Source organism: Chelonia mydas, chromosome 10 (assembly GCF_015237465.2).
Source record: "Chelonia mydas isolate rCheMyd1 chromosome 10, rCheMyd1.pri.v2, whole genome shotgun sequence".
In the NCBI taxonomy this organism is placed as follows: Eukaryota; Metazoa; Chordata; order Testudines; family Cheloniidae; genus Chelonia; species Chelonia mydas.
This window is the reverse complement of record NC_051250.2, coordinates 63,195,389-63,223,041: the sequence shown is the minus strand read 5'-3', so window position 1 is coordinate 63,223,041 and position 27,653 is coordinate 63,195,389. Positions and strand designations below refer to the sequence as shown.

General features: G+C 42.0%; 1 protein-coding gene and 1 long non-coding RNA gene across 23 annotated transcripts in view; one reads left to right on the top strand and one right to left on the bottom strand.

Moving 5' to 3' along the window:
* Positions 1–22,144, top strand: part of LOC114021094 — a 205,773-nt gene extending 183,629 nt beyond the window's left edge. The window contains exons 4-6 of one of the 2 annotated variants that reach the window (XR_006284619.1): positions 19,142–19,228; positions 19,324–19,457; positions 21,726–22,144. This is a non-coding gene — a long non-coding RNA (uncharacterized LOC114021094). Of the gene's footprint in view, positions 1–19,141; positions 19,458–21,725 lie in introns of both variants that reach the window. The other variant, XR_006284618.1, reaches the window with a different exon arrangement.
* SEMA6D (semaphorin 6D) overlaps positions 1–27,653 on the bottom strand; it is a 274,558-nt gene that overhangs the window by 10,892 nt on the left and 236,013 nt on the right. For 7 of the 21 annotated variants that reach the window (XM_037911097.2, XM_037911092.2, XM_037911094.2 and 4 more), the window contains exons 4-14: positions 4,285–4,440; positions 3,825–3,936; positions 3,198–3,258; positions 3,043–3,105; positions 2,858–2,959; positions 2,533–2,623; positions 2,159–2,278; positions 1,575–1,663; positions 653–870; positions 406–537; positions 29–184 (exon numbers count right to left, since the gene is read on the bottom strand). In XM_037911097.2, the coding sequence (XP_037767025.1) occupies positions 29–184; positions 406–537; positions 653–870; positions 1,575–1,663; positions 2,159–2,278; positions 2,533–2,623; positions 2,858–2,959; positions 3,043–3,105; positions 3,198–3,258; positions 3,825–3,936; positions 4,285–4,393 (1,253 nt within the window). In that variant the 5' untranslated portion in view covers positions 4,394–4,440. Of the gene's footprint in view, positions 1–28; positions 185–405; positions 538–652; positions 871–1,574; positions 1,664–2,158; positions 2,279–2,532; positions 2,624–2,857; positions 2,960–3,042; positions 3,106–3,193; positions 3,259–3,824; positions 3,937–4,284; positions 4,441–24,789; positions 25,114–25,146; positions 25,576–27,653 lie in introns of those variants that run through there. The other 14 variants (XM_043524593.1, XM_043524599.1, XM_043524598.1 and 11 more) reach the window with 10 other exon arrangements.

Sequence of the window (27,653 nt, the reverse complement as noted above, 5' to 3'; positions counted from 1 at the left end):
TGTGACTGACTTCACAAAGATGCCATACCTGACCCGTGTCTTTGTGAACCAGGGCTCCTCGATGACTGATGGAACTGCAGAATCCATCAATGGATGGGATTTGATGAAGGATAAGGTTTCATCCGGGAAATCAATGGAGGTTTTGTAAGCCTCTGCTAGACCATGTTTTGCACAGCAACCAGGTCTGAAAGGAAAGCAACATGTTTTCTCTCTCAATATTTTAGGTAATGAGACAGGGTAAGAAGCATCCTGAAAGAGCAGGGCAGGCTGCAGATGAGAATACTTATGGTCCAAGTGAAAGCCACTTCTTCAGTTTTACATGACTAGATTCTCCAATGTGTCATTGATTTAAAGGTAGCAGTTTACAGGAATAATATTATTGTGTCATGAGCAAGAATCTTTTACCTTGGCTTTGGTACTTTGTCTTCGGGTACAGCTGTCCAAACAGAGTCTGGTGTTTTTTGTTCTTTAAATCTTCCTTTGAATACTTTCTCAATGTCATCCATGCTGAAAGCACACACTGCTGAACCAGGGATGCTGTAAAATAAAAAAAAAAACAACTGGTGCTATTGTAGTCTGAATTCTTGCAACAATTTTAGTTGTAACAGGGAACTGGAGAGCTTCTTTTGATGTTAGGTTGCTCATCTCTCACCTGTTAAGCTGTGTGGTGAATACACCGACAACAGTAGGGACTCCATTGATTTCTATTATGTCTGTGATCGACTGCAGAACATCAAAGTAGAAAAATGAATCCCCGGGAACAGAACAGTTGAGCCGAGCTTTTAGGAATGAAGTCCAGTGTTTTTCCAGCACTCTTTGGGAGCCACCCATGTCATTTTTGCATATGCGTGCCACACGGGAATACACAGCCTGTACAGGGGACAAAAGGCAAAGAGATTGGTTTATGAAATGCTATGAAAAATACCCCCATTTTCCAAGGATAATTTTGTTAACAGGAACATTGCGGCTCTATAACTGCTTTTCTGAGTCTGTACAGAAAGGAAGAAAGCAAACAACGTTTAGCTGCCAGTGCATAAGCATTTTAATGCATCACTGAGCCAACACAACACTCCCAGCCTTCCCTCCACCTTTTTTCAAAATCATATTGTTAGTAAGATTTAAAGTCTTTAATTAACCATGTGTAAATGGTTTAGTAATTTACTACAGAATATCTTTCCATGGTGAAGCAGAAGTATCATATGCTACATTAGTATGACAAAGATATTCATTATCTAGAGGCATTAGGGAGCCACCTTTTGACCCCCTCCCCCCCTTTTTTTAACAGTAGGCAAAAACAGAATATCTGCTAATTTCCTGAGTTAAGGAAATGGCAACACTAAAAGATACCTGTGGAGAACTTTGTTAACAAGACAGGGCAAATGCAAAAAGCTTTAAGGCTCAAGCTACCTGACAATTATAAGGATGAAAAAACTGTATCAACTTTATACCATTAATACAATATGATGTAAACTATATTTGTTGCCGAGGCTATTGTCCATGACAACCATATCTCACCCTGACAAGATTTTTGATACTTCACAGCCGATTGTGACACACTGACTTTATATACCTACCTTGCCTAAATTATTGTGCTCTACAGCAATTTCTCGAAAGAAGAAATAAACATAGTTGCCATATTCTATGGCATGGAGGAAATGTGGTTCTGCAAGAAAGAATGAAGAGAAAGCTGTTTACCTAAAAGAACCATTCAATAAGTATAAGACACTGCCTGCTCTGTGTGACTTAAAGGCTTTCCCTTGGTTACATACCAACTAAAGGGAACTCCAATATTCAAGACACTTTAGGAAGTCCAAATATGGGTGCATTCAAGCTTAAATGAACTTGTAGTCTTTAATGTCAGCTAATGGACTGTAAAAAGGCCTCAAAGGAATTGTATTACAGTGAAGGTCTTTGTTACTACAGATTCATTCATTAACCTATTTAACTGTGAGTGGGGGGACCCTTACATTTTAAACAAAGATTATGCTTTATCAGCACAAAGTTGCTTTCTTATCCATTTGATCTTGCTATACCAAACATTGCATGTACGTTAACACAGTGTTTATATAAAAACATACTGGCTATGATACACTTGATCCTCAAGGCCAATAAAATTATATCTGTGACATACACAGGAAAGTAATTTTTTCAAAATTACCTTTTATCCATTTGGAATCGTATTTTATTGTTCTTAGGGCAGATCCATCTCCCATGCTGCGGTAAATAACAGCATCGCTTGCTAGAAAATCTGCTACTGTTGCTGAATACAATTTCCCATCTAAAACAATAGTCAAACCATGGTATTAATGGGCCATTAATAATACACAGAATTCTTACTAGTCTGTAATCTCTCTTTGTGCTGCCACTCTCCCCAAAATTACTCTAACCTATATTTTAACAATTTAGCTTCTAATCCTTTTGAGACCCTTGAGCACAATCTTAGAATCTGAGGCACCGTGACACCTGCAGCTTCTCTGTGCTTTCTTTTAAAGCCCTCTGGCACCTTCTGCATCATTAATCAAAAGTTCTTACCAGCAAAGAGGGCAACGTTGGTTTGTCTGGCATCAAATGGGCATCTTGCCAATCCGCTAATTTCCTCTCCGTCATACTCTAAGGTATTCAGCTAGAGAAGAAAAATAAATTGTTGGTGTCCTACATGCCAGCATGAAGGGGTAACACTACTTTTACGTATACCTTAACTCTACATGATGGTTTCTGTCCATTTTTATCTAATATTCCATGACACTCGAGAAAAGAAGCATTCTGCAGTCGTACCAAAAAGCTTAACAATCACAACACAATTACTTTGCAAACCTATAAAACAACAGATTAATTGCATATTATTGAATGTGCTTACCCAGTAGTATCTGCACATGGGGTTAAATGCATTTGTACCACAGACAAACACCATCTCATCATTTCTGGGAACAAAGACTTTAATAAAGTTATGGCATTCATCCTGAAAGAAGAAAAAATTGTATTAAGAACAGATCTCATGCCTGCACTTAGTAGTATTACTTTCTCTGTATATGATAAACATACTTTGTGTTTGCCTTTCATGGCACAGTTCTCTCTGTCCTGCTGTCTCGATCTCCAGGTTAATTTCTGTTTAAATCAAATGAAATAAAAAAGTTTACTTCTTGACCTGAAAATTCCTTAAAAAAAAAAATCAAATCACTTTCCTTACATCTACTCACTTTGCTTGGAGTAACTTCTGCCTTGGGAACTTCATTTAAGTTTACTGTATAAACTTGATCCCTATTGGAAACGAGGGCATAAGACGCATCAAGTGAATGCATGAATATGTTGGATGTATGCATGGTTTTTATTATAGATCTACTTTTTAGGAGACTTGCTAGACAAAGACTATATGTTGAAGCCTTTATGGATTTTCTGAGTCAACACTGGATATTTTTGGTTCCTATTACAGTAATGGTTTTAGATAGCAGCTGTGTTTTTCAGCTATTCAGCTCTTATCTGTCATATATTGTCCAACCCAGCTCAGTGTGTCAACATTCAAAAGTTTTAGACTCTTTTCCTATATCCCTGAAGTATCATTCCATGTTTAAAGTGATCAGGATATGTTTTAATCACGGCTGTAACGTAAAAGAAGGAAAATGGTTTAGCATAACGCAGCAACATATTGCTGCCTTTGGCCTTCAAATCCAATTTTTATACCTGGGGCATAGATACTGTTTATTTCTCTGGGAGGCTTCCCCCCCAATTCTAATTCTGAAGATTATTTTTTTAATAAATTGCCCACATTAACGCATACCTAGGAAAAAAAGAATTTAAATCTAATGAACTGACTACAGGAAAATTACCTGCCAGCGATATAAAGTGTGTCTCGAATTTTCAACATCAGTTGAAAGTCCAGCCTGTGTTGAGATTCATTGCCTGAAGGGCGTCCTTTAAATACTGGATATTGCCTTGAATCTGCAAGTAAAAATGGGCTGTCCCATCACTCAGGATTATAGAGCTAAAGAATCAATATACAGCATTGATTAGCTGTATATACTAGGTGTAGAAGGGTTTAAACTAAATTCCTCAAGTAATGTCTTGAATATGAATGAATAAAAGCTAGCCAATGTCAGCAAATATTCTTTTTACTGAAATTGTCGCAGTATTTCTGATTGCTTTTTTTAAAGGAGTAAGAGCCAGTAAATAAATTTGGTGAATTGCAAAAGAATAAACATTTTTACTTGTCTAGATATTAATTAAAATTTCAATGAACCAAAACAACTGTGTAGTGTTTTAAAGGCAAGCAATTTGCTGATTACTTACAATGGTAGTCAACAACGTTAATAGGGTCAGCGTCTTCAGGAAAGCTGACAGCTAGGCACCGGGACACAGTCAATAGCATCAGACAAGCACAAAGCAGAAGCAGCCTCATGGCTGGGGAAAAACAGCACCAGCTTCTTGGTAATACTGTTTAATTACCTGTAAAACAGAAATATGGCAATGAGGTTTCAATACTACAGGACAATAGAAGTGACTTCTTATTGCAGAGTGATTTTTTTTTTTTAATGTTAGCAGTGGTGGAGTAAACTAGTATTTATGAAAGGCCCCTTTTGTATATGCTGATGGAAAAACTGCTATGTGACAATGCTGACTAAAGCTTTTCTGAACCGTATTGATGTTTGCTAATTTTTAGTCACATTTAGAGATATTTTAGAGGCAGCCGATGAATGTTATCCTAGCTAAATCACAAGGATACATGCAGGCTACTGACTTGGTGAGAACGTTGTTAAAGTTGGGATTAGAATTTTAATTAAACTGCTATCTCTTTCCCTTCCCCCATTACCAAATGTCAGCCAACAAAATCCTATCCCATAAACTACCTAAATTTTATCTATTAACATCAAGAGACACATTGTTTGTGTAAGCCCCAAGCCAGCATTTAGATTTAAAACAAGCTTAAATCTAAGTCTAATATTCTTAGGGCTAGATTCACAAAAGGACTACCACTTTAGGCACTTAAATCCCAGAATCAGGCCCCAGCCGAGATTCACAAAACCCCCACTCAATGCCTGTAGGCATCTAAACTTGATCGGCACCTAAAGTTTTGCAATAAAAGCTCCCTAGGCCCTCTGTGTTTCTTCCTCTGAGCACGCGCACAGCAGCTCCACACCAGGTGTCCAGATGCATAAGCCCCCGGGTGATGCATTAACCCAGGACAGATAAGCAGAGGAACACCTAACTCACTTGTGGGCCTGATCCAGTAAGCATGCTCAGACCTTGCCAGTGGATTGGGCCCTATGGGAATCTGGAGGAGCTCCCTCATAACTTTGAGACCAGTAATTAGGGTACTTACCTGGGATGTGGGAGACCCCTGGTTCAAGTCTGCCTGTAATTTGAACTGGGATCTGCCATCTCTCAGGTGAGTGCCCTACCCTGAACACAATATTTTAAAATTCTGCAAGTTTTATTTGTCAATAAATAAATGCAAAGGCTCCAGCATGGCAGCGGGGAGCACAGGCCACTGGCTGCATGCAGGTCAGAGATCATCCTGCAGCCCTACCCCCCTGGGACACAGACTCAGCGGTGAGGCTGCACCCGACCCTGATGCAGCACAAGGCCTGGACCTGTCCCAGAAACACCCTAGGGCCCTGCCTCTTTGCACCAGGTGTGAGGCAGGCAGATTCAACCAGGCAGGATCCAAGTGTGGAGGGGCTCAATGTGGGGGGGGGGAATCCAGCTGTGGGGGTGAGAGGATTATGTGTGGTGGGGGTCTAGGTGTGGGGGGATCTGGATGCACAGAGGCTGGTTGGGGGGATTCCAAGTGCAGGGGCAATGGGACTCTGCAGGTGAAGGTGGTTGGGACTCAGCAGAGGGGTCTGGGTGTGGGAGGTCTCGGGGGGGAGGCCTGGGAGGAGTGAGGCTGGGTGGGATGGGGGTCTGGTTGCAGCTCGTTGGGGTCAGTGGTGTTGGGGGGGGGGTCTGGATGTGGGAGTTCGGGGTGGGACATCAGTGTGAGGGTTTGAGTGCAGGGAGCTCAGTGGGTGGTGGACTGGAGGCAGGGGATCTGGATGCAGCGGGGCTCCAGACGCAGGGTTTGAGGTTCAGTGGGGTGGGATTCAGGTATGGAGGGCTAGGGGCATTCTGGGTGTACGAGGTGAGGCTTGTCAGGGGTATCTGGGTATGGTGGGTTCAGATGCACAGGGGTTGGGTAAATGGGGAAGCTGCTCCCCGTACAGTCATCCCTCCCCACCACAGCTGAGGAGCGATGGGCCAAGAAGCAGAGGAGGATGCTGAGCTTCCTGCAGCTGGGGGAGTTTGGGGGGGGGCGAGGGGGTCTGATACAGCCCCAGCCACTCCTTGCAAGGAAAGAGGAAGTCCCATCCTCTCTTGCCTCCAGCCCAGACAGGACTAGCAGCTGATCCCGGCTCAGGGTAGGAGCCACTGGTTGGGGTGTCCCCAGCTCTCCAGTGAGTTACTTCTCTGCCAGCTGCTCTGGGTTCCTTAAACGATGTACCTGCACAGCTAGGGAGCGGTGTGTGACTGCTCTTGCAGCTTCCCTGTCAGAAAGTCAATTTTCTGCAGGGAAAGCAACAAAATCTGTGGGGGACATGAATTCTGCACATGTGCAGTGGCACACAATTCCCCCAGGAGTAGCTATGGGATAGTCTAATGTGGAGTGTCTCACTGTCTCCAGTTAAACCTGTTCCACTGTGCATAAATCAAATCAGTGGCGCAGGGAGACCGGACCCTGGGTCTCTTAAGTGAGCGCTGTGACCACCATGCTCCAGAATAATTCTCATGCACTCTCTCTGGCCCCAGTGATTCTTTCATTATCCACAGTGGAACAGCTTCAATGAGGAACAGAATGAGGGAGTCCCATATCAGAATATTGCACAGCGCCATGACTGGAGCACTCATGTGAAAGGTGGCAGATCTCAGTTCAAATCCCTTCTACCCAGGATTGAGGGGGGATTTGAACTGGGGGGAGGTCCTCACCCAGAGCAGCCTAACCACGTAGCTAAAAATTATGAGGGAGCGCCTCCTCCCATTGCCTGCTTTTTGCAGAAATGGCATAGGCACCTAACAGCAAAGGAGGGTTTGCTGCTGAGAATCCCAAGTGTCAGGAAGCACTTCCCTGCAGTCTAGAATTCGGTGCCTATCTGCAAGAGAGGCGTGGGGTTTAGCTTACACCCCTCGCTTTGGCACCTCCCATTGGTGAGGAGCTGCCTAGCACGAGGGTTTTTGTGAATCCCGTTCTCAGGCATCTCTTTCTCCCCATGTGTTGTATAGGGAGTCTGATTCAGGCTTTGTGACTTCAGGGTTTTCTAGGCACCTAAACGTTAGGCTTGGTGATGCTGGCTACATAGTGACCACGCCTAGGTTTCTTTGAGACTCTTGCCGTCAATGCCTGACACTCTATTCCCGTGTCCCTTGTATTTACATGTGTGCAAGGTGAGCATAAAATGCTACCATTCTGATTTGGTAGTGTTTGTCACCCACTCGGCACTTCCTTTGCATTGGTGTGCAATGTGCAGAGCAATGGAAAGAATCAGTCCCTGAGAATGTATTTCCCCCACCCAATTCTATAACTAACTAAATAATGTGGATAATTATGTACAGTCGTGGCAGCATTCAACTTTTATTTCAATAAGGCCCATGTATAATATAATTTTTTATTTTTATCAATTTAAATTTTCAGTTATGCAAAATTATGGGTTTTAAGCATTTTTTCAATTTTTTAAATTTAAGTTTTCAGAGCTGTGGGAAATTATGAGTGGGGGGGGGGTGGGTCAGACGGTAATTGTTTAATGACAGTAGACGCTAAGATTCAAAAAGTTAAAGCTTTATAACCATTACAACACAAAATGTGAACATCATGTCAAAATACACAAAGTAAATTATTTAAATCAAACTCTGCAAGTTCTCAAGAAGCATTTTCCTTACTTTGTCTCTCTGTAAATTTTGATTATCGTCCCTGGAAACATTTTTTCATTGGTTTGTTGTGTCCAACAAAACTGATCTTTACCAATATTTACCGATTAAAAATCTAATCTTACCAAGTCTGATTATGTAGCACCTTGTTTAGTCTGAGGCACCCAAAAGATTGTACAGTATGTGTTGAGATCATGACATACATCATGGAAATGCAGTACTAGCACTATGCAATGATGCTTTTGGGGGCAAGTGAAATGCAATTTGGGCAAGATGCAAGAAAACATGTCTCAAGGATTTTTAATGACCACACATAGTCTGGGCATAGGTTTTATTTCATATTAGAAACATGGCAACTGCAGTACCATACCTCAGAGCAACTTACCAAAGCATTAGTTCAGTTTTGAGTTGCAGGTACAAATCTCTATTGATTTAATCATAAACACTATGTTCTGCAGTTGTTGAAATCACTTATTCTAGTAAATTATTTGTTTTAGGAAAATAAAACCAATCTCCTGATTCCTAATATTTCTGCAAACCAGTTAAAATGTGTGTAAGTGCTACTGAAAGTTAGGGTGCTTAGGATGAAAAGCTGGTGTCACTCCCAATATTGGTTCTGTGCAAGGATTGTTCAGTGCATATGGCCGCTGACCTGAGTGAGCTCATGCTGGACTAGGTGAGACCAGCATAGATGGAGGTAGTATTTGGCAATGGGAAGTGTATATGAGGTCCTATCCATTACAGAGTGACCTGGAAAAGATACATTTTTAACTGTTAATGATGCTTCTGCATCTCAAGTCCACCAGTCCAGAACTGATGGGTCGCACTCTTAGGCAAGACTGATAAGCAGCAGTGACTAATGAACACTAACAATTCCTGACACCGTCCTTGGCTTGACACAGCCTCCTCAGATGAAACATCTAGCATTAAATTGCTAGTGAATGCACTTAAACAAACTGGAATTAATAATGTTAGTCAAGTTAGTTCCTTCTTGTTCAAGTATGCATCAGAGTGAGATACTGCAGCTTGGTGGCTCTGAGATACATTCTTCTTTCTGCAAACAGAACTCTGGCTCTTACAAGCTTTGAATACCGATCCTATTCTCAAGACTAGGAAAAGAATGAGGAGAGGCATCAGAGACCTCAAACTGTAGTAGGTCAAACACAACCGATACAAAGGCAAAATGACTGGTAAAGAACATTGTACAATTCCTCTCCTGAAGCCTCCATTGACTCAGGAGGAGGCCTAGGGTGAGTGGAAGGGCCATCAATTCTAACTGACCACAGAGCTTTTTTTGGCAAGTAGGATTTAGAAATACACTAGCTGGATGGATCAGGAGATGCATCAATTCTATGTGCCTCACATCATGAATTTTTGGAGCCCTTGCCCCTTCCACAAAATAAACACATTCTGAGATTTCTGGAATTCCCAATCTACCATGGAGACACTTCTGGGATTGTGGGTATATTAGACACAGGAAGAATTTCTTCCTCCCAGCCCCCCAACCCAAAACAATCAGGAAAAATGTCTGAACAAAGGTCACATGAAACCTTGATGTAACCTCTGTCACAAAGAAGAGTACTTGAGACAGGGCCTTTTTTTGGCTTGAGAAAAATTAAAAAAACAAAATGACAATCAAGAACAAAGGGCAGCTACATGTGTGCTGGTTAAAAATTACAGCGATTTAAAAAAAATAACTTTGCTAAAAGGAAGAGACCCCCTCCATCCCCCCCCCCCCCCCAAAAAAAAAAAAAAATTAAAGGATGAACAAAGTGAGAATCAGTCTTCTCAGTAACACATTAAAATCCAGGAGGTAAAGAGAAGGGTAATGCTAGTGGACGAGTCCCCACATAGAAATTTTCCAGGACAAAGATGGATAAACCCACATTTAAATCTTCCTTGGGCAGAGAGCATTGATCCAAAGATGGAAACTTTATGCAAATGTAAAAAGCTGGGAATTTTTATGTTTGATAATCCCTTCTAACCCAACCTCGCCTCTCACAAACCCTTATCAGGGGAAGATGAGAACGGCCATACTGAGTCAAACCAAAGATCCACCTAGCCCAGTAACCTGTTTTCCAACAGTAGCCAATGTCAGGTGCTCGAGAGGGAATGAAAAGAGCAGGTAATCATCAAGTGATCCATCCCCCACATCTACTTCTATGTAAAGATCTTTGTCATGAAGAGGGAGGAGATCCAACAGGGAAAGCTCGACTCAGTCACCTGTGATTGTAGAGGTAAAGGTTTCTTTATTACTCAGTATATTAAAAGCACGGAAAGAAAATGAGTATCAGCTCGCACTTCCAATATGTGTAGGAGGGAAAGGGCAGCCACTTTGTGAAGGCATTTGGATCTACTATCACACTTTTGGCAGCCTCGACACAAACAGATTGAGATCAGGACTGCCGGGAAGGAATAAAACCTGACGATAGACTGTTCCTGGGATGAACAGAAAATGTACTCAACCTCGCCACCAGCACACGGGCTTTGCCAGCCAGGTAAATACTTCTGTCGCACACAGATATGCTATTGTGAAACTCACACATAATTCTTACCTCATTCAACCCTATTAATGGAGGTCTGCGGAGGACTATACAAATAGAAATGCTGAGGAATTTGTTTCACCAGAATCACCTGATTATGAATTATTGGAAATATCTGCCCAGAGGAAAATTTAGAGCTCAGTTACGCTCCCTCGGTCTGATTCTTTTCAGCCAGGCTTCAAACTGGTCTTTGATTAATTTTGCCTATAAATTGTAGCACCAACGTTTTTGCTCTTATAATTTATTGTAAATTGCAAATATTGGTAGCAAAAGTATTCCTAGCCCCATTTCACAGAGGGGGAGTTGAAACAATGACAGATTAAAGCCAGAATTTTCACAAAGGCTCAGCATCTACAACTAGGGGCAGATTTTTCCAAAGAGCTCAGCAGCCCATAAGCCCCTCTGAGAACAATGGGAGCTACTAGGTTTTATGGTCAGATTTTCCCCAGATGTCAGGTGACTTGTCCAAGGTCATACATAAAGTCTGTGGAGATGGGAATTTAACCTAGATCGTCTGGGCTCCAGTTCAGTGCCTTAACTAGAATTTGCAGGTACTAAAATACAAGGATAGTTGTCTGTTGGTGCAGACTTTCACCTGTAAAAAGGAAGCTGGCCTGGGTGAAATCCTCACTGGATATTTCACAGCCAGTAAAGGGCTGGCTGTGCAAAAAGCAAGACATTGCCCCAAATCTTTAGCTGACTATTTGTGGCTAGTTCCTGTCATTCTTCAATGAGATTGCCACATTTCACTTCTTCATTGATGGAATCCAATACTACTTCCCTTAAAAGTTGAGCCTGGCTTCAAACAATCACATTTAACAGGGAAAAGATCGGTGTTCCTTATCCATTCATCTACCCAAAACTTTGTCAATTTATGGGTGACATTCCATTAATCATTGTTGCATGTTTCTGCCATGGAAAAGGAAATGGGGGAAGGGAAAGTGAGCCAGCTGTGGCGAGGCAATAATTAAATAAAATAGATTAAAACCAAACTGACAAATGTTTCCCTCTAAAAATCATAGCCAAATTTCTTTATACTACCAATATTTCATAAATTACCAAGCACAGACTGGGATATGTGGGGGAGGAGGTAAATGAAAATGCACTTCAGGCCAGGTTAGAAAGAAACAAACCTAGCTACTAATCAGCCTTAAATGTCCTCTAGGAGGGAAAAATGAAACTGAGTAATAAACGAAACTTGGGAGTTAAAAAAGCTACTATAATGAAAAGTATTAAATGAGGCTTTGTCAGACTTTGCCATTTTCTTTCTTTCTTTCTGCACTTAGCACAGAACAAAGCCAGGTGTTATGAGGGCAGCAAAGGGATTTCTTCGGGAGAAATGGTGTGTCTTTGAAGTGGGGCACCATATTACCAGATTACTACCACTTCAATACTAGGTTCTAGTCTGGCAAAGTCATCAGGGTTTTGTTGTTTTGTTTTGTTTTTTTTAAACTAGCCCCTGAGGTTTCAAGACTCACTTCTGTATAAATCTGGAATTTGCCTGCTGGTTCAAAGTTTGAGAAGCACCAAGATTTTCAAATAAAATCTTGAAAATTTTGATTTTGAAATTTGAAAAAGTGCCCTGAGAAACTAACACGTACATATGACTATACCTGTGAGTACAAATAGGTATGCGTGTGCCATTGAGTGTGCAGGTGCTTTTCTGAAGTCCTGATGCATGCGAGTACACTTTTGAGGGTGCACCTTTTGAAAAAAGCTTTAAACTTGTTCATTCCAATAACAGCGCAAATGTAAAGGTCTTTTCCAGGTCCAATTTGCCTCTGTTGCTGCTGGCTCACGGATGCTCAACAAGTTTCATGGGCTCCACAACTGTGAATGCTGCTCCCCATTCCAAAGGGGAATGGACACTCTTTCTAGAAGTCTGAGTACACCTAATGCAGCATTCTACAGCCACTTCTGTGGCATTCTAGTATGGTAATCAGGCTCTTGACAATGGGATTGAGGGGACTTGCTGACCATATTCCTGGATGGCTTTTTGGGAGATGAGTTTTGTCTGGAAGACAGTGAAATCCTGTCCCCAGTGAAGTCAAAGGTACTTTTGCCAGATTTCAGTGGGGCCAGGATTTCTCACTGTATGTTCAACCTATGTGTGTGTCTGATAAATGGCCCCTGGTGAGATGGCAGAAGAGCTTGAGAAGCTGAAGTAGTAGGGTGCAGGGGAGAAGAGATGCAGCTCACTCCCAAGGAGTAAGGTGGGGTTTTTGTTTGGGGTTGTTGGATTTTTTTTGTTGCCTTCTGTGGCAGGCCATCCTTCTCAGGGACTTTGGAAACTTTTTACTAGATCCAGGTCCTTTAACAGCAAACATGTTAAAGTTAAACCTGATTCTCTGTTGCCCAGCACCTTGTGCAGTGGGTGTGTGAAGTGGGTGTACCGTGTTACTAAATCAGAATAGTAGAGTTTTAAACCCTCTGTGGCAGGTGTAAATGACTAACAAGGTCCAGGCTAATGGCAAATCAGGCCCAATATATCTGTAGATGAACTTTGAAAACACTGTATTCTATACATTCCAAATTAAAAGATGAAAACAGTGTAGTCTAGCGGCCTGAGCACAGGACTGGGGGGCAGAAATTCCTGAGTTTTAATCCTGGGTGTGTCATTGTGGCCATGGTTAATCTCCCAAAGTCTGTATTTCCTGTTTTGTGAAATGGGGATGATAATGTTTACTTCCTATACCACAGGAGCAGTGTAAATATTCAGTAGTTTTTATGCAAATCTCTTTAAATGGTTTTATGCAAAACTCTATAAGTGCTAACTATGGTTAATTTTACAATCAAGGGGCCAAATTTTGATCTTAGGCCTGGTCTGTACACAGATTTTTGTACTGGAATGACTATGTCTGCTAGCGGGTGTGATTCTGCCCCCCGATAAAGTTATACCGGTATAAAGAAATCCCATTCAAGACATCAACTTGTCATACAGGAAGGGGAATCAGCGATACCAATATAAGGCATCTTTTTACTAGTATAAGTGTGTCCACACAAGAGGGAGGGTTGTACTGATTTAACTATACTGGTATAGTTAAGGTATAATTACTGAAGGTAGACAAAAGTTGGTTTCTTCCATGGGATTTCTTTCATGCGTGTTCCTTTTACTATGGATTGACTTCAGTGATTCTGCATGCATGTTACTGAGGGCAACATTTGGCACAGGGTGTTTATTCTACATTTAAGTCTCACATGTTAGCTGTGCTATGGTAAATCCATATTTAAAAGCTTGATAACAGTAGCCCATTTTGGCTATCAAATAAAGAGTGGAGAAGGGGAATATTCTGGCCTTACCATACGAAGTCACATACTGACACTATTCTTGTTGCCCTTGAGCTTACTTGAAGACTGCGTAGAATTAAACACATCAGTCATAAAATGAACTGAAGAAAATGTGTTTAAGCTATGGACAATATAAATGCACTTTTGAGATGATGGCTCCTCAATTTTATCCTGCAATACACACACATTCATATTTTTTTGTGGGGACAATTTTTATAAAATTTCTGGAGAAATTTAGTATTTGGAGCCAGGATACTAACTGATTCTGAAACAGCAAATAGAAGATCTATCTCTTTAAGATACTGCCTGACTTGTTTAATGGTGTCTGCATCAACACTTCTTGATCTATGTCCAAGTAAAAAATTGTTTAATATTAAAGTGATGAAACCATAGTACTGAATATCACAGGTTTGATCTTAATTGGCTTATAGTATTGTTAGTTACACTTCAGTTGTTTGCAGGCTTTTAACATTACAGAGAGCACACCTCCCTTCAGTCTAAAAGAAAATGATAGAATGATTGCTAAATGGCTAGGGCAGTGATTCTCAACCAGGTGTACGCATAGAAGTCTTTCAGGGGGTACTCAGCTCATCTAGATATTTGCCTACTTTTGCAACAGACTACATAAAAACCACTAGCAAAGTCAGAAGAAACTAAAATTTCATACAGACAATGACTTGTTTATACTGCTCTATAGTATACACTGAAATGTAAGTATAATATTTATATTCCAATTGATTTATTTTATAATTATATGGTAAAAATGAGAAAGCATTCTTTTCAGTAATAGTGTGCTGTGACACTTTTGTCTTTTTATGTCCGATTTTGTAAGCAAGTAGTTTTTAAGCGAAGTGAAACATGAGGTATACAAAACAAATAAAAAACAAATCAGATCCCTGAAAGGGGTACAGTAGTCTGGAAAGGTTGAGAGCCACTGGGCTAGGGTGACTTATGCAAATGCTCAGAGGTTGATTAGACACACTTTGAGGACTGAACTCTCTTGTGATCAAAAATTTACTCAAACAAGGCAGTTTCAGCACGAAATGAAATAAGATGTAGACCAAAACATACGTGATCCCTTCAATTATCGTTCTTTATGCTGGTTTTTGACTTGTTACTCCATTTTCTGTCCTTTGCCAGGGCAGTACACATGTTCTACAGTAGAAAGCGAACTCTGTTTTGAAGCTGTATCTGCTGCCAGAGCTGTTCTCTTTGTTATATAGCTCCCATGGGACTTACTCCCTTTGATGGTTTACCAGAGCCTGAGCTTGGTGACAAAGTGCAAGGTACATTTGCTTATGCGGTATTCTGATTGGTTTCAGAGTAGCAGCCGTGTTAGTCTGTATTCGCAAAAAGAAAAGGAGGACTTGTGGCACCTTAGAGACTAACCAGTTTATTTGAGCGTAAGCTTTCGTGAGCTACAGTGCGCTGCAGCTCACCAAAGCTTATGCTCAAATAAATTGGTTAGTCTCTAAGGTGCCACAAGTACTCCTGTTCTTTTTGAGTATTCTGCTTAACCATCTTAACAGACCTACATTTTACTAATTTAAACTGCTTGCCTTGGACTGAGACTGCTCTCTGATATGATGAATTTATTGGTTACAGCACCCAAGCAGTATGATAGGAAAATGAAGGGTGGATCTTGGTGTGTAGCTGCTTTGTTTTTAAAAAAGTGTCATATTGCCAGCCCTGGAGATGTAGGTCTTCCATTTATTCCCAGAATAGGTGCAGCAAAGACAGCAAAAATGCTAGCTTCTACTCAGTGCTCTGGCCCAGACCTGCAGGGACCAATCCTACCAGCAAGATAATAGTTTAGGGTCCATCGATACTCAGGTATTTTTCTTTTTTCTGTTTTTTTCTCAACTCATAAACCTGTGTTTCATGAGATGCATTAAGAGTTAACTTCCATGTTCCTGTGATTTTTAAATGGATGTCAGAGTTGCCCAGCGTTTTTCCATGGGTGCCTGTCTTTTGGTGTGCAGTTTCTTTGAGACTGAAATCTAAAGAGTTTCCACGCTCTCTAATGATGATGCAAATATTTATATGATTAGATATAGGCTTTAATATAGATTTAGAAACAAACAAAAAGACTGAAGCAAAAGTGAACTAATACCTTTCATGGCTGGAGACTTAAGTTTCAAATGTGAATGGGAGTCACAAGTGAAAGAAATAACTGTTTTTATACAAGACCTATAGTGCTTGATTTTATATTACAACACCACCATTCATTTCAGCATGGTTAGCAGTCCTTGATAAGGAGAGCTATGAGACAGGTATAAACCAGTGTGTGCAAGTGAGGATATAATGTAGATCTAAGGTGCAATTTATTCAGCTACAGCATCATCAGTTTCTCTCTTTCATTAGCACTACCATCTTTCAACACTGGAGAAAATGGCTCCTCCCATGAACAGCACTCCCTAGGACTCCTACCAAAAGTATCAGCACTGTCCACTAGCACCTTGGGCCAGCACATGAGGGATGAGTGAGGGTTGGGTATGCCTGCAGGAGAAGGAGGCTGAGATGTTCTGATATGGAAAGGAGGGTATTTGAAGAGGCCCATAAGTGCCCTCCAAAGTAGGATGCTGAGGAGTGAGAGAATTGCACTGTGGAGGAGGCATATCTGTTGTCTAACAGCCAGTGGCCCAGACAAAGTAGCGCGGAATCTTGCTTCATGAAGAACATCCTCCTCCACACCTCCTCCCTATCCCAAACCTCTTGCATTGTATTGCTGCCCCTGCCTGGGGTGGTGGCGCTGATGGAACATACTGCAGCTGCTGGATGTCAGGGCATCTGCTGGTGGAAAGGTCGTGGTATGGCTGTTGGCTAGAAGGGTGCTGGTTGGGAGTGCTGCTTTGGGATGGGCTCACAGGAGTGCCAGCACTTCAAAGAGGAAGTAAATGGCTGGTAGAAAAGGTGAAGGGAAAGAGAAGAGTCATTTATGGCAACAAACAGGTCACAGCCTCCTAAGCACCTTGGGAGCAGGGTTACTAGTATACACATTGAAGGCTAAATTTTCAGCCAGCCTCAAATTTTGCCCACACCCTTGATTTAGCCTGTAAAAATGGGTGAACAACTATTTTGAATATTTGTTGGCCTCTTCTATGAACTAATCTAATAGTTGGTCACTAAACTGACCCATTGGGATATGCAAAACACGTGCTCTGCCACTTTTGTCAGACCAGTCAACTGCATTTGCAAATGCAGGCGTGAAAAAGTATACAAAGCTGGAGCTCAAACTTAACTCTTCATATTATCTTGTTGAGTGTTAAAGATTAACTACAACGGGGAAAGAATGTTGTACGGAATGTTTCTCTTGTGCTAGAGAAGAGAATGCACTGTGAATTATATTCTTCTGTCTCATGGGTTATTTAAACTTTTGTGTAATTGTTTACCCTGTTGCTTTTATTTACTCTATGACATCAAAAAGCATTAATTTACCATGTGACATTTCATATTTATAATTTGAGACACAGTGCATAAAAACATGGAAATCTGGTGAAGGCAAACCAATTTTATAGCATGTACTGTGCAATTGTTTTGCAGCATTGCCCTCAAGTGTAAAGTCTCTTACATTTTTTAAATTGTCTAATCAAATGCAGACTCTGTTCCAGTCACGCTAGATTTTCACATAATGGCAGAAAACTATTTCTTTTTAGCCTAGCACTGAACATTTGGATCACATTATTACATTTGCTACTTTTGTTGTCTGTGAGTGTATATTTGCAAATGGATCATATACATGCTCACGCACACACTCCGCGCGAGAGGGGGATTCATTATTGTGCTGTGACCCACTGCGGGATAGTCCTGGTGCAAAAGGCCATCTGCAGGAGCTGCAAAGCCGGCTCTTCTCCCTACCCTAATAGGAGGCACCTGCAGTGGGAGAAGGTGGGGTTTCAGAGACTGAAGGAGGAATGTAGGTGTTCTTGCACCACTGTAATGTCTCTTTGCAACAGGGGCACAATTTAGGGCAGCTGTAGCCTATACATGGGGCCAGAGTGTACCAGCTGTCTTAGGTTCTTATATCTATCACCCACATCATTGTAGTATCTGAACATCTCCAAATCTTAAATGTATGTATCCTCACAACATATTTGTGAGGTAGGGAGAAACTTATACCCATTGGGAAACTGAGGTACAGAGAGGATAAGTGATTTGTGCAAGGTCACACTGGAAGCCTGTAGCAGAGAAGGGAACTGAATCTGGACCTTCTCAGTTCTTAGCTAGTACCCTGACCACTACACCATCCTTCCTCCCATACTAGCTCCCAGCAGACCGTGAATAGGGGAGGCACAAACCACTCCCCTCAGCTGTTGTGTTACAAATAGCACCAGCACAGAGATTAATTTGGGGCTGTGTGAATGAACAAGTACATCTGACCCAAACAAAATACACACGTGCTGACCCAAACAAAATACACACATGCATGTGTATATATCTCTCTATAACTGCATGAAACAACTATATGTATGCTGCAAAAATGAAATAAATATATGGCCATAGTTTTTCTATGGCAGGCCACTGCTCTATCCAGTCCAGTATCCTGTCTTTGGCAGGGAGCAAAGCCTAATGCTTCAGGAAAACACCATCCACTGCACACCTAGAAAAAACTTGTATAGTTGTGTATAAAGAGCAAAAATTCCTATCCTGCCCTCTGCAGGGAATCAGATTAATCCCTGAAGCATGTGATTTGATTATCCTTGTCCTAGGTTATCATTAAATCAAAATATGTATTGCTAAAAATATCTGCATAGCATTTACATTATGAAAGTATATGATTTAGTCAGCAAAAACAAATGACTAATCTTTGAGTCACATGTGTTGGATTTAAGGAGGTGTCATGGAGAAGCAGATCTTCGCAAATTGAACTAAACCATTCAACTCTGTAAACTGATTTTTTTCTTATTACTCCTTTCATGAGGCGCCTGGGGACATTGTTCCCTCACTGTTGAGAACTTTAACACTCTTATCCCTACCCCTCTCACCTCAGCGCCCTTTCTCCAGGTGGTAATACACAGAATAGCTATATTTGCAAAAAAAACCTGGCACTTAGCCAACTTCAGGGAATGGAGAGTTATTCTGTACTGGTTTGCTGATTATCTGATCCTAGACACTGAAAGCATCACTTCTGTAAATTCCCGAGCCTGCTGTAGCCAGGGTGGTAGTAATATCTTATGCCCATCCATTTAATTGTGTGCTATTCAACTGTGGAGACATGCACGGCAGATGTGTCCCTTTAAAATTTTTTTAAAATATAGCCTACAATAATGGGCAGAGTAATGGCTACTTTACAAATACTTTAATGTTTTCAAAACCAGCTAAGGTTTTATACCATCCTGAAGTTTTATATGTATGTTTAGGATCTTATTCTGGCTTTTGAAATTTAAATATATATATAATTTTTTTCTCCTTTGCAGCCTCCCAGAACAACCCAAAGCACACACAGGCACACTGGTGCCTGGGTAGTGTTTGACTGAAGGATTGAAGGAGGATTTCAAATATGAGTATGATAATTTTCTTCTGATGCTATGACTATTGTGTGTCACAGTACATAGTTGGGTAACAGCAACACTGTCTGTCCATGTGGTGATATTCCTAGGGCCTGAATAACTGCAGTGCCAAAAAACATCCTTGGGAAAAGGGACCAGAGCACACTAGGGATCTTCACATGCCAATATGGGGGAGGTGAATCTCAATAAGGCCCTAATGCAGAGATGCTTTTAGAAGAGTGAGGTAAGTACCATTTGTTTTATGGCACTGTAAACTCTGAGGGGAATGCTACCAATGGGAGGGCCTGGGACATGATCTTGCACATTGCTACTACTCAAGATACTACAAGAGGGATGCTGTCACAGTTATTTCATCTGAAGAAAAGAGATGAACTGTATGGCTTGTGTTTAAGAAAAGCCTGTACAGAAATGGCAGAAAACAACATTATTCAGTAATTACCCATTATTCAAGAAGAATATCTGTTTGTAAATATGACCTCTGTAATGTTACCAGGGTCAGACAGACCAAGGGCAATCTGCTGTGTAAGTGTATAAATCAATGCTGTCTAGCGACTGATTTAATTTACAATGTTCTTCAATATTCTGGACAGAACAAATGTCACTCGCTTGCTTAAATCCTGTGCTCCTCCCCTTTTTCCACTTCCTCCCTCCCTCCCCCCCATTTTTTGATCACACCTCTTGACCTCCCTACTTCTTGAAATAAGAATTAGATGCTAGGAGGAAAGCCATGGATTTCCACCAAGAGACAGCATGTTAGACCAACTTGTTTGAATTATGCTAACATCCCAACAAGTAAGATTACCATAGAGCCCTCACTGTATTTACCCGCTGGTTACCTGGCTTTCTAAGCACAATTCAGTAGTAAAGCAATACATACTGGAATTTATGTAGTTATTTTATATTAAGTACCTAAATCTGCAAAACAAACTTAGAAAAGCATCTGTTGAAACTATTAGATTCTGGGCACTGATTTTGCTAAATCACATGTTTCCCGTTGTGGAAGGAAAAGAGCTTTTGCAATAACATGTAGAATACATGGAACAATTCTTCTCTTTCTTTCTGTGCTCTTTGGCAGTTTGACTGACTGAGTCAAAGCAAGTTCTGTTCCTTTATCTTTTTTCAAAATATGCCATAATCTCCAAACTGAAACCGAGTAGGATTCGAATAAAATGTTCTCTTTCAAGTAATAACTGAATTAATAATCACACTCTAAGCAACAGACTGAGATCCTGAAGCCAGATTTTTTTAAATTGTCCACTGGTGCTATTTATTTCTAGCGACCATTTTGTGACTTTTCTGCAGGTGTGGCCACTGAGCTGCCTCAGGGCAGGGCTAAATCTGCCAAACAAAAGAAACTTCATGTTCTGGATGTTAACTTTAGTTACCATAGCCAGACAATGCTGCCAGTGGTATGGAAGACAAAATTGCTATAGCCAGCTGTGCTGTTCACAGTCGGATGGCTTCTGTGTAGCTCCAAATGGTTATGAAGCCAGTAGCCTGTTGTGGCCAAGGACAGAATGATGGATGTTCTACACACAGTGCCCAAGTAGAAAGAATGGCAGAAGTTCACTTCAGGGTTGTTAAAATGCTAATCTAGTTTAGTTAACAAAAGCCTAATGGAACAGAAAAGTTAGGGAAATAAACACACCTCATATGTTACATATGTACACTCCAGATTTGATCTCTCTAGTTAGACAAACATTTGCCTTTGGAAGTTAGACAATTTAACAGTTTTCTTGTTTGAATAAACTGAATCAACTTTTGTTATTAGCTGTACTATAATTAATGTCAAGGCATGAGAAGGGAAAGTGGACTAAGGCAGACAATACAGCTACTGAAAACAGCATCATAAGGGTAGCAATATGATTTTCACTGAACATTTCTTTCATGAGAACTTGAACTTGAAGCTGGCAGCTATTCACAGAACAAGTAACAACTTAATAAAATGGCTTAGACGGATTTTAACTGTAACTGCAGCAAGCTTATCTAATGCATAAAAAGAGATAATCTGTTCTAACAGCAGTTTTGATTACATCAACATTTGAACTGTTTGAATTACATATAGGACTGCTTGTATTACCCAATGCAAATATTATGCCTTCCATCTTTTCCTTAACTGTTCCTGGAGCAAATGATTAATTTATCCAATAGCAGGATATACGTTTACATTTCTTACTGGAATTATAGTATGTGATCACCCCTTTATTTTCTTATTTAGTTGCTAAGCAAAAAATACGGCAGTCTCCCCTCTATCTCCTGTGTTTATTAATCAAAGCAAAAAAACAAAAATGTTTGTTGGGAAATATTAGGGACCAGCTGTGCAATAAACAAATAAAGCAAGTACTTCCTTGATCTTACAAGGCAAAGACAAAAACTGAAGCAAAGCTACTTTTTATCATTTTACTCACTATAACATTCATGGTGAGAACTGGCCATATCCACATATGCTCTTCATGTGATTTCTTGCTAGAGATTTTTGTTTGTTTTTCAGAAAGAAGAGTAACCAAGCCATTTTCAATATGTATATAAAAGGGGGCTGTAGCCTACTGCCACTGAAGCCAGTGGCAAAACTCCTATTGCCGTCAATGTGAGCAAGACCCATTCCTGTGTTAAGTGCAGTAATTTAAAAGATGTATCTAATCAGACCAGCAGTTGTGACAATTAGTCATACCTACATGGAGCCTTGTAGTTTAAGATTTTTTTAAGTGACTTTTTACTACTACTTCTTTACCATCCTGTATCTCATATGATGGTACATATCTGAGCTAGAACCTGTTTAGGCACAGTGAATTGGACACATAATTAGGCATTCTCTCTAAATGTGTGAACTTCATAAAACTAGATCAAAGTTCTAGCAGTTCCAAGGGCTAAGGTGTTTGCCGTCACAATCAGATCAAATCAGCCATACAAAAGAGGCAGAAATGTTAGACGGTCCAGCTAAAAGGGCATCAATGATTGAAACAAATGCAGCCACACAGCTGGCTTGTGGAGCTGTGACAAGGCTGGTCACTGTATTCCTAGCACACCCTCCTACATCACACAAAGCATGTTTAGATGATGATGATATCTTTGTTGCATCCTTAGCAGAAATGAACAGAGGTAGTGACAGACTGCAGGATATGAAGAAGAATGGTAGTTCAATGTAACTAAAGATGCAGATGAAAGTGAGCAGCCTGTTAAATAACCCAATTTAAAGCCTCTGGGTTATAGTTTTGGCTCTCCTTTGAAAACAAATTCAATCTACTTAATTTAAAAATGCTAGTAAATTCCTAATGCAAACTCTTCCTTTCCATTTTTAAAACAGCTGAGTATATTAGTTTCCATAAAAAGTGTTAAAGTTTATGATTATATAGAGAAAAAAATCACAGGGCTCATCTGGCAATTTCTATTTGTCCAAGCCAGAGTAAATATTTATACAATATCTGCCAACATAACAGGATATGCCTGTCACTCACTACATTAAACATGATTGTATACAGCTTAATTTACTGAATTAGATACATACACATTTGAGGTGGATAGATTTTTACAGCGTGAATAAAGCAGAATAAAAGCCTTTTGCCACTGTAATGCTAGTACAGCCTCACAGTGAGCTTCCAGACTCCTCAAGAATATAAAGAAGGAATCTTGGAAAAATACTCAATAAAAGGATTTTCATGAGAGTGATACACAAGTATTAAAAAGCCTCTGAAGAATTAGGAAGAAATTCCGCCAAGACACCAACACTTAAAAGAAGGAAGAATTAATGCCATTACTAAAAGACTTTTATGCTTCTTTGGAACACTAACAACTTAATGCAGAGCTAATGTTATTCTAGTACAGACATGTTGTCCCCCTGAAAATAACTAAGCAAAATGTCATGGATTTTACGTAAGTCAAGGATGATTAATTTTTCAGTGACAGTTCTTTGCTGCAAATTCTCTGTATTGTTCGCTGGGATTGTGTGGGGCGTATATATAAACTACAATACTGAATGCATAGTAAGTACTACATCTGTATACATTATGAACAATCACATTACTGCTGACGCATGCCTGAGTAAGTACATTTGTCTGCATAGATGTGTGTGTGTGTGTGTAGCTATTTTATACACGCAGGGCCAAATTTTGCTTGCGGGTTTCTCACAGACCTTAAACTATCAGAATTTGACCAACAGTATTAAACAATTTGGAGACCAGAGAACCTCTATGTCCTCTACCTTACTGGAGTGCTATAAACACTTGGAACTACAGTGTTTTGAATTAATGAAATTCAGAGGCTTAAAGCATTTAACTGCATTTTCCAGCCACACAATATGTCTATATAGAAAGAGACATAAAATACAAAACACGATGGCAGGACATTTGAAAAAGATCCCTTTTAAAACACAGGAATAATCTCCACCTAGAACTATCTGTGCACCCTTTCATTTCTATCCAGGTCTTATAAATAATAAAGGCAGCTGCAACCCATTTAATTACTGTACTTTGTATAAGCTGCAGTACCAGTTCCTGCAGAGCCGAAACAAAGTTTCGCCACTTTACACTTAAACAAAACATTGCTGTCATCAGGCGAGCAGGGTGAAAGGGTTAAGATATTCCTGCCATTGCAAAGGGCTAATGCAGAATTGACTCTCTTATTTGTTTCCATCCATAATTAATGGTAGCTTGAAATATAGCTCCCTCTGGCTCCCAACGCGTGACTAGTACCGACTACTGGAGGAACCACGAAGGTTCGGCCAAGATTATCCAATAAATCATTTCTAACGGGGGACAGAGGGGCCTGATCCGGCTCCGAGGGAGCAGCCGGCTGGAGCTGCCACGCAGAGGAATTTCCCAGGCAGGCGGCAGGTTAAGGCTCACTGAGCCCTGGCGCTGCACGCCCCAGTCCGTCAGGAAGCTCGCAGCCTGCTCGCCCCGGCGTGGCAAGCGCTCTCCCAGAGGTCCTGCAACGAGGGGTGGTGGGTGCTCCGCACCCCCGGGCTTGACGCGGGTTCCGTTAGCTACAGGGTTTACAGGTTGGTTCAGTGGCTCTCGCACACCCCCCCCCCCCCCCCCCACCCGTGTTTCTACACCCCCTGCTCTCCTGAATTCAAGAGCGGCCAGTCAATTCACATGCAACCGCAAAGCCACGTAACGTGCCCAGGCAGGGCAGCAGGAGAGGGAGCCCTGGGGGCAAGGTCGGCAGCTTTGGGGTGGGGGGCGGCGGCGCCAGGGGCAGCGCGGGCTGCCCAGCGTGGGCAGGACGGGCTGGAGCAGCGCACGCGAGGTCGTGCTGGGGGGCACCATTCAGCGGCGGCACCGCAGCACCGTGGCGGGTGTAACAGGTGGTTCCTATTTCTGCCCCCTCCCCGCGGCAGGCTGGCTGCGAAGGGCTCTCTCTGGCCGGTCCCTCCTGCCAGCCTTCCCCATCCCAGTGCGCGCGGCGCGGGCGGGCACAGCCGGGGGAGGCGTTCAAAACAACCCCTCCCCAGCGCACCCCGCAGCTGTCCGGCGGGCCCAGCTGTTGCAGCCCAGCGCTGAGCAGTTCCAATGGCCTCTAGACGGCACCTCCCCGCCGGCCTCGGACCCACCTACCTCTGCCCAAAATAAACACCAGCAGGCTCCCGAGGCCAACTTGCGCGTCGCAGCCCGGGGACGCAGCCTCTAACGCAAACGCACACACCGTGCAAAAGGGGAAGGGCTCGGCACCGTCCCTGCGAAGGCTGGGAACTTTTTACCCTCTCTCCTGTCTCTTCCTCCCACCCCGTCACGCAGAGTCGGCAGCAAGCAAGTAAAAATAACCGCTGCTCGGACTATTTCTGTCCCTGACCCGCCAGCCGGGCACTGCGCACTGCACCGCTAGCCTGGGCACGGTGCAGCCAGCGAAGGCGCTAGATGCGGCGGCTCAGCGTCAGCTCTGCCAGCGCTCAGGGTTGCAAATGAAGCTCTTACCTCATAAGGGAAGGAGGAAAGCAAGCTCGGGAGAGCGCTACACCAAAACCCAAATCCGGAGCCGAGCCTCGGGCTTCGCCAGCGTAATCCTGAAACTCGCCAGCTCTAGGAGCGCTGGGACAAACCGGGAGCAAAACAAACGCGAGCACAGCAAATGGTGTAATTCGATCCATCTCCAGTCAATCCATCCAGAGAGGGAGAGGCTTCTTCCCTCCCCACAAGCAGGCGGCTGGAGTCCAGGGTCCCACCCCCCTAGGCTCGGAGAGGCAGGCAGGCTTGGGCTGATCGCCCTCCCTGGCTGCTGTTGCTGAGGCCCCCAGCGCTCAGTGACCCTTCAGTGGCCTCGCCTCCTCCCTCAGCCCCCCACCTACCAGGAGCAGCTACACCAGCTCCAAGCACCTCAGCCACACTGGCTAGCTGCGTGCAGCGGTCATGAAGGAGCCTGCTCGCTCCTGCTTCGCCCCCCCCCCCCTCCTTTATTATGAAGGGTTTATTTCAGACATCCTGAGGACAAACAACTGCTGCCAAAAGGATCTGCGTGCCCAGTCTTTCAGCAAAGTTCAGCCTTAGTTTTTCTTGGTCAGACAATTTCTTGCCTCCCCATCACACGACCACTTTAGAACCTCTAAGGTAAACAGCTGGGAAGAGGCAATCAAACAGCATTTTATGTGTGTGTGTGTACACATAGGCACTCTCATGTCTACTTTGAATGAAAGCCATTCAGTACAGTACAATTCTGAAGATTAATGAAAGTCAGTTTTACAGTGAAAGAGGAGGGGAAAGAAAAAAAAATGTCCTTGAAGTGACATCATTTTAAGTAGCCCATCATCAGCAGAAAAAAAAAGTCATATAGTCAGAAACAAAGGTTTTAATCTTAGAAATTAATTCCAGGAGTCAGCTACTATTTATTAATTTTCAGATGGAATATGAATCACTTAAAGCCTAAAATGGCATGAAGGACTTTGGAGGTTCCTTGGGGGAAAAAAAAGAAAGAAAAGAAAAAATGATTACACACCAAACTTTATCATCTGTGCTCTCTTTTATGGTGGGAAAACAGAATTTAATCTTTAAAATAATTCACAGCTTGTCACTGGGAAAGCATTTGAGTTACTCAAGCTTCAGAACCACATACCCCAACTGGTGCACATAAACTTGTGAAACTGAACAACAGTAAATATCCTGTGGCTTGTTGCTGAACTGCCCTTCCCCTAATTTTTTTCCTCACAAAACTTGTGAGTAGGTGCTACTTAGACTGAAGAACTATGCTGGGCTGATCCTGCAAGTCTGTACTCAGCCAAAACTCACATTGCGAGTTTTGCGTGTTGAGAACCAAGTGAATTAAGTAAAGACTACAGGATTTGGCCCACAGTAAATTCTCTTCAGTTACTGTTCCAAAAAGCCTCTCAGTCATGGGAATAGGACATTTCTGGCAAATCAGTCCTTTGTCTGTTTCACTCTGATGTTCTCTGGTGGCGAAAGGCTGAAAGCTACATCACTGCACGCTTCTTTACAGCAGACATTCAGCAAAGCTATTTTGTAACCCAGAAGCTTTTACCTGTTTAGAAGTGTAAGGACATTCTTTATTTCCTGCTTTCAGGGAACAACTCTATGCTGCAGGCATTAAAATTTGCACACTGACTGAAGATGTTGGGATGGTGACTATTGGCTTGATTAGGAATCAAGTTGCAAACCTGAGGGCAGAAAAAGCATATAGTGTGCAATGTGACTGCATCACGGAGAAGGATTCAGTTCACTAAATATCTCTGCAGTCTTTATACTCAGAAGCATATATTCTGCACAGAGCCTCTATTCTCTCATTTTACAGAACTTTCATCCTCCTATAAAAACAACAAGGAGTCTGGTGGCACCTTAAAGACTAACAGATTTATTTGGGCATAAACTTTCGGGAGTAAAACACCACGATGCATCTGAAGAAGTGGTATTTTACCCACGAAAGCTTATGCCCAAATAAATTTGTTAGTCTTTAAAGTGCCATTAGACTCCTTGTGTTTTTGTGGATACAGACGAACACGGCTACCCCCTTTTACTTGACATCCTCCTATATGCAGGCTGCCCAAGCCAAAAAATTAAAACGGGACATGGGGTAAGTCTGCCTGTTCTCTGCATGTCCGACAGCAGTTCTTACTAGTAAAACTGCAGTCCATGAGGGCATACCAGTATTTTCATACTGAACTTCATTTTTCAAGGGTTTTGTAATTGATCCTTAAAAATTCACCTAGCAGTGAAATTTAGGATTACCCCAGCAGTAGGTTCCATGGGAAGTCTAGCACACCCACCAGCACTAGCCTTGTGCTGTCCTCATGCTCCCCAACTCAGGTGAGCAAAGGGGGAGGAAGACTGCTTGTGATCACCAGTCACAATCTGGCCGGTAACATTCCAGATATCAGAATGGGAGACCAATCAGAGGATGCTTATATAATTTTAAAAGAGATTTCAGTTAACACATGAATTTTGGAGGATTTTGGTACACAATGTTGACTAGAATC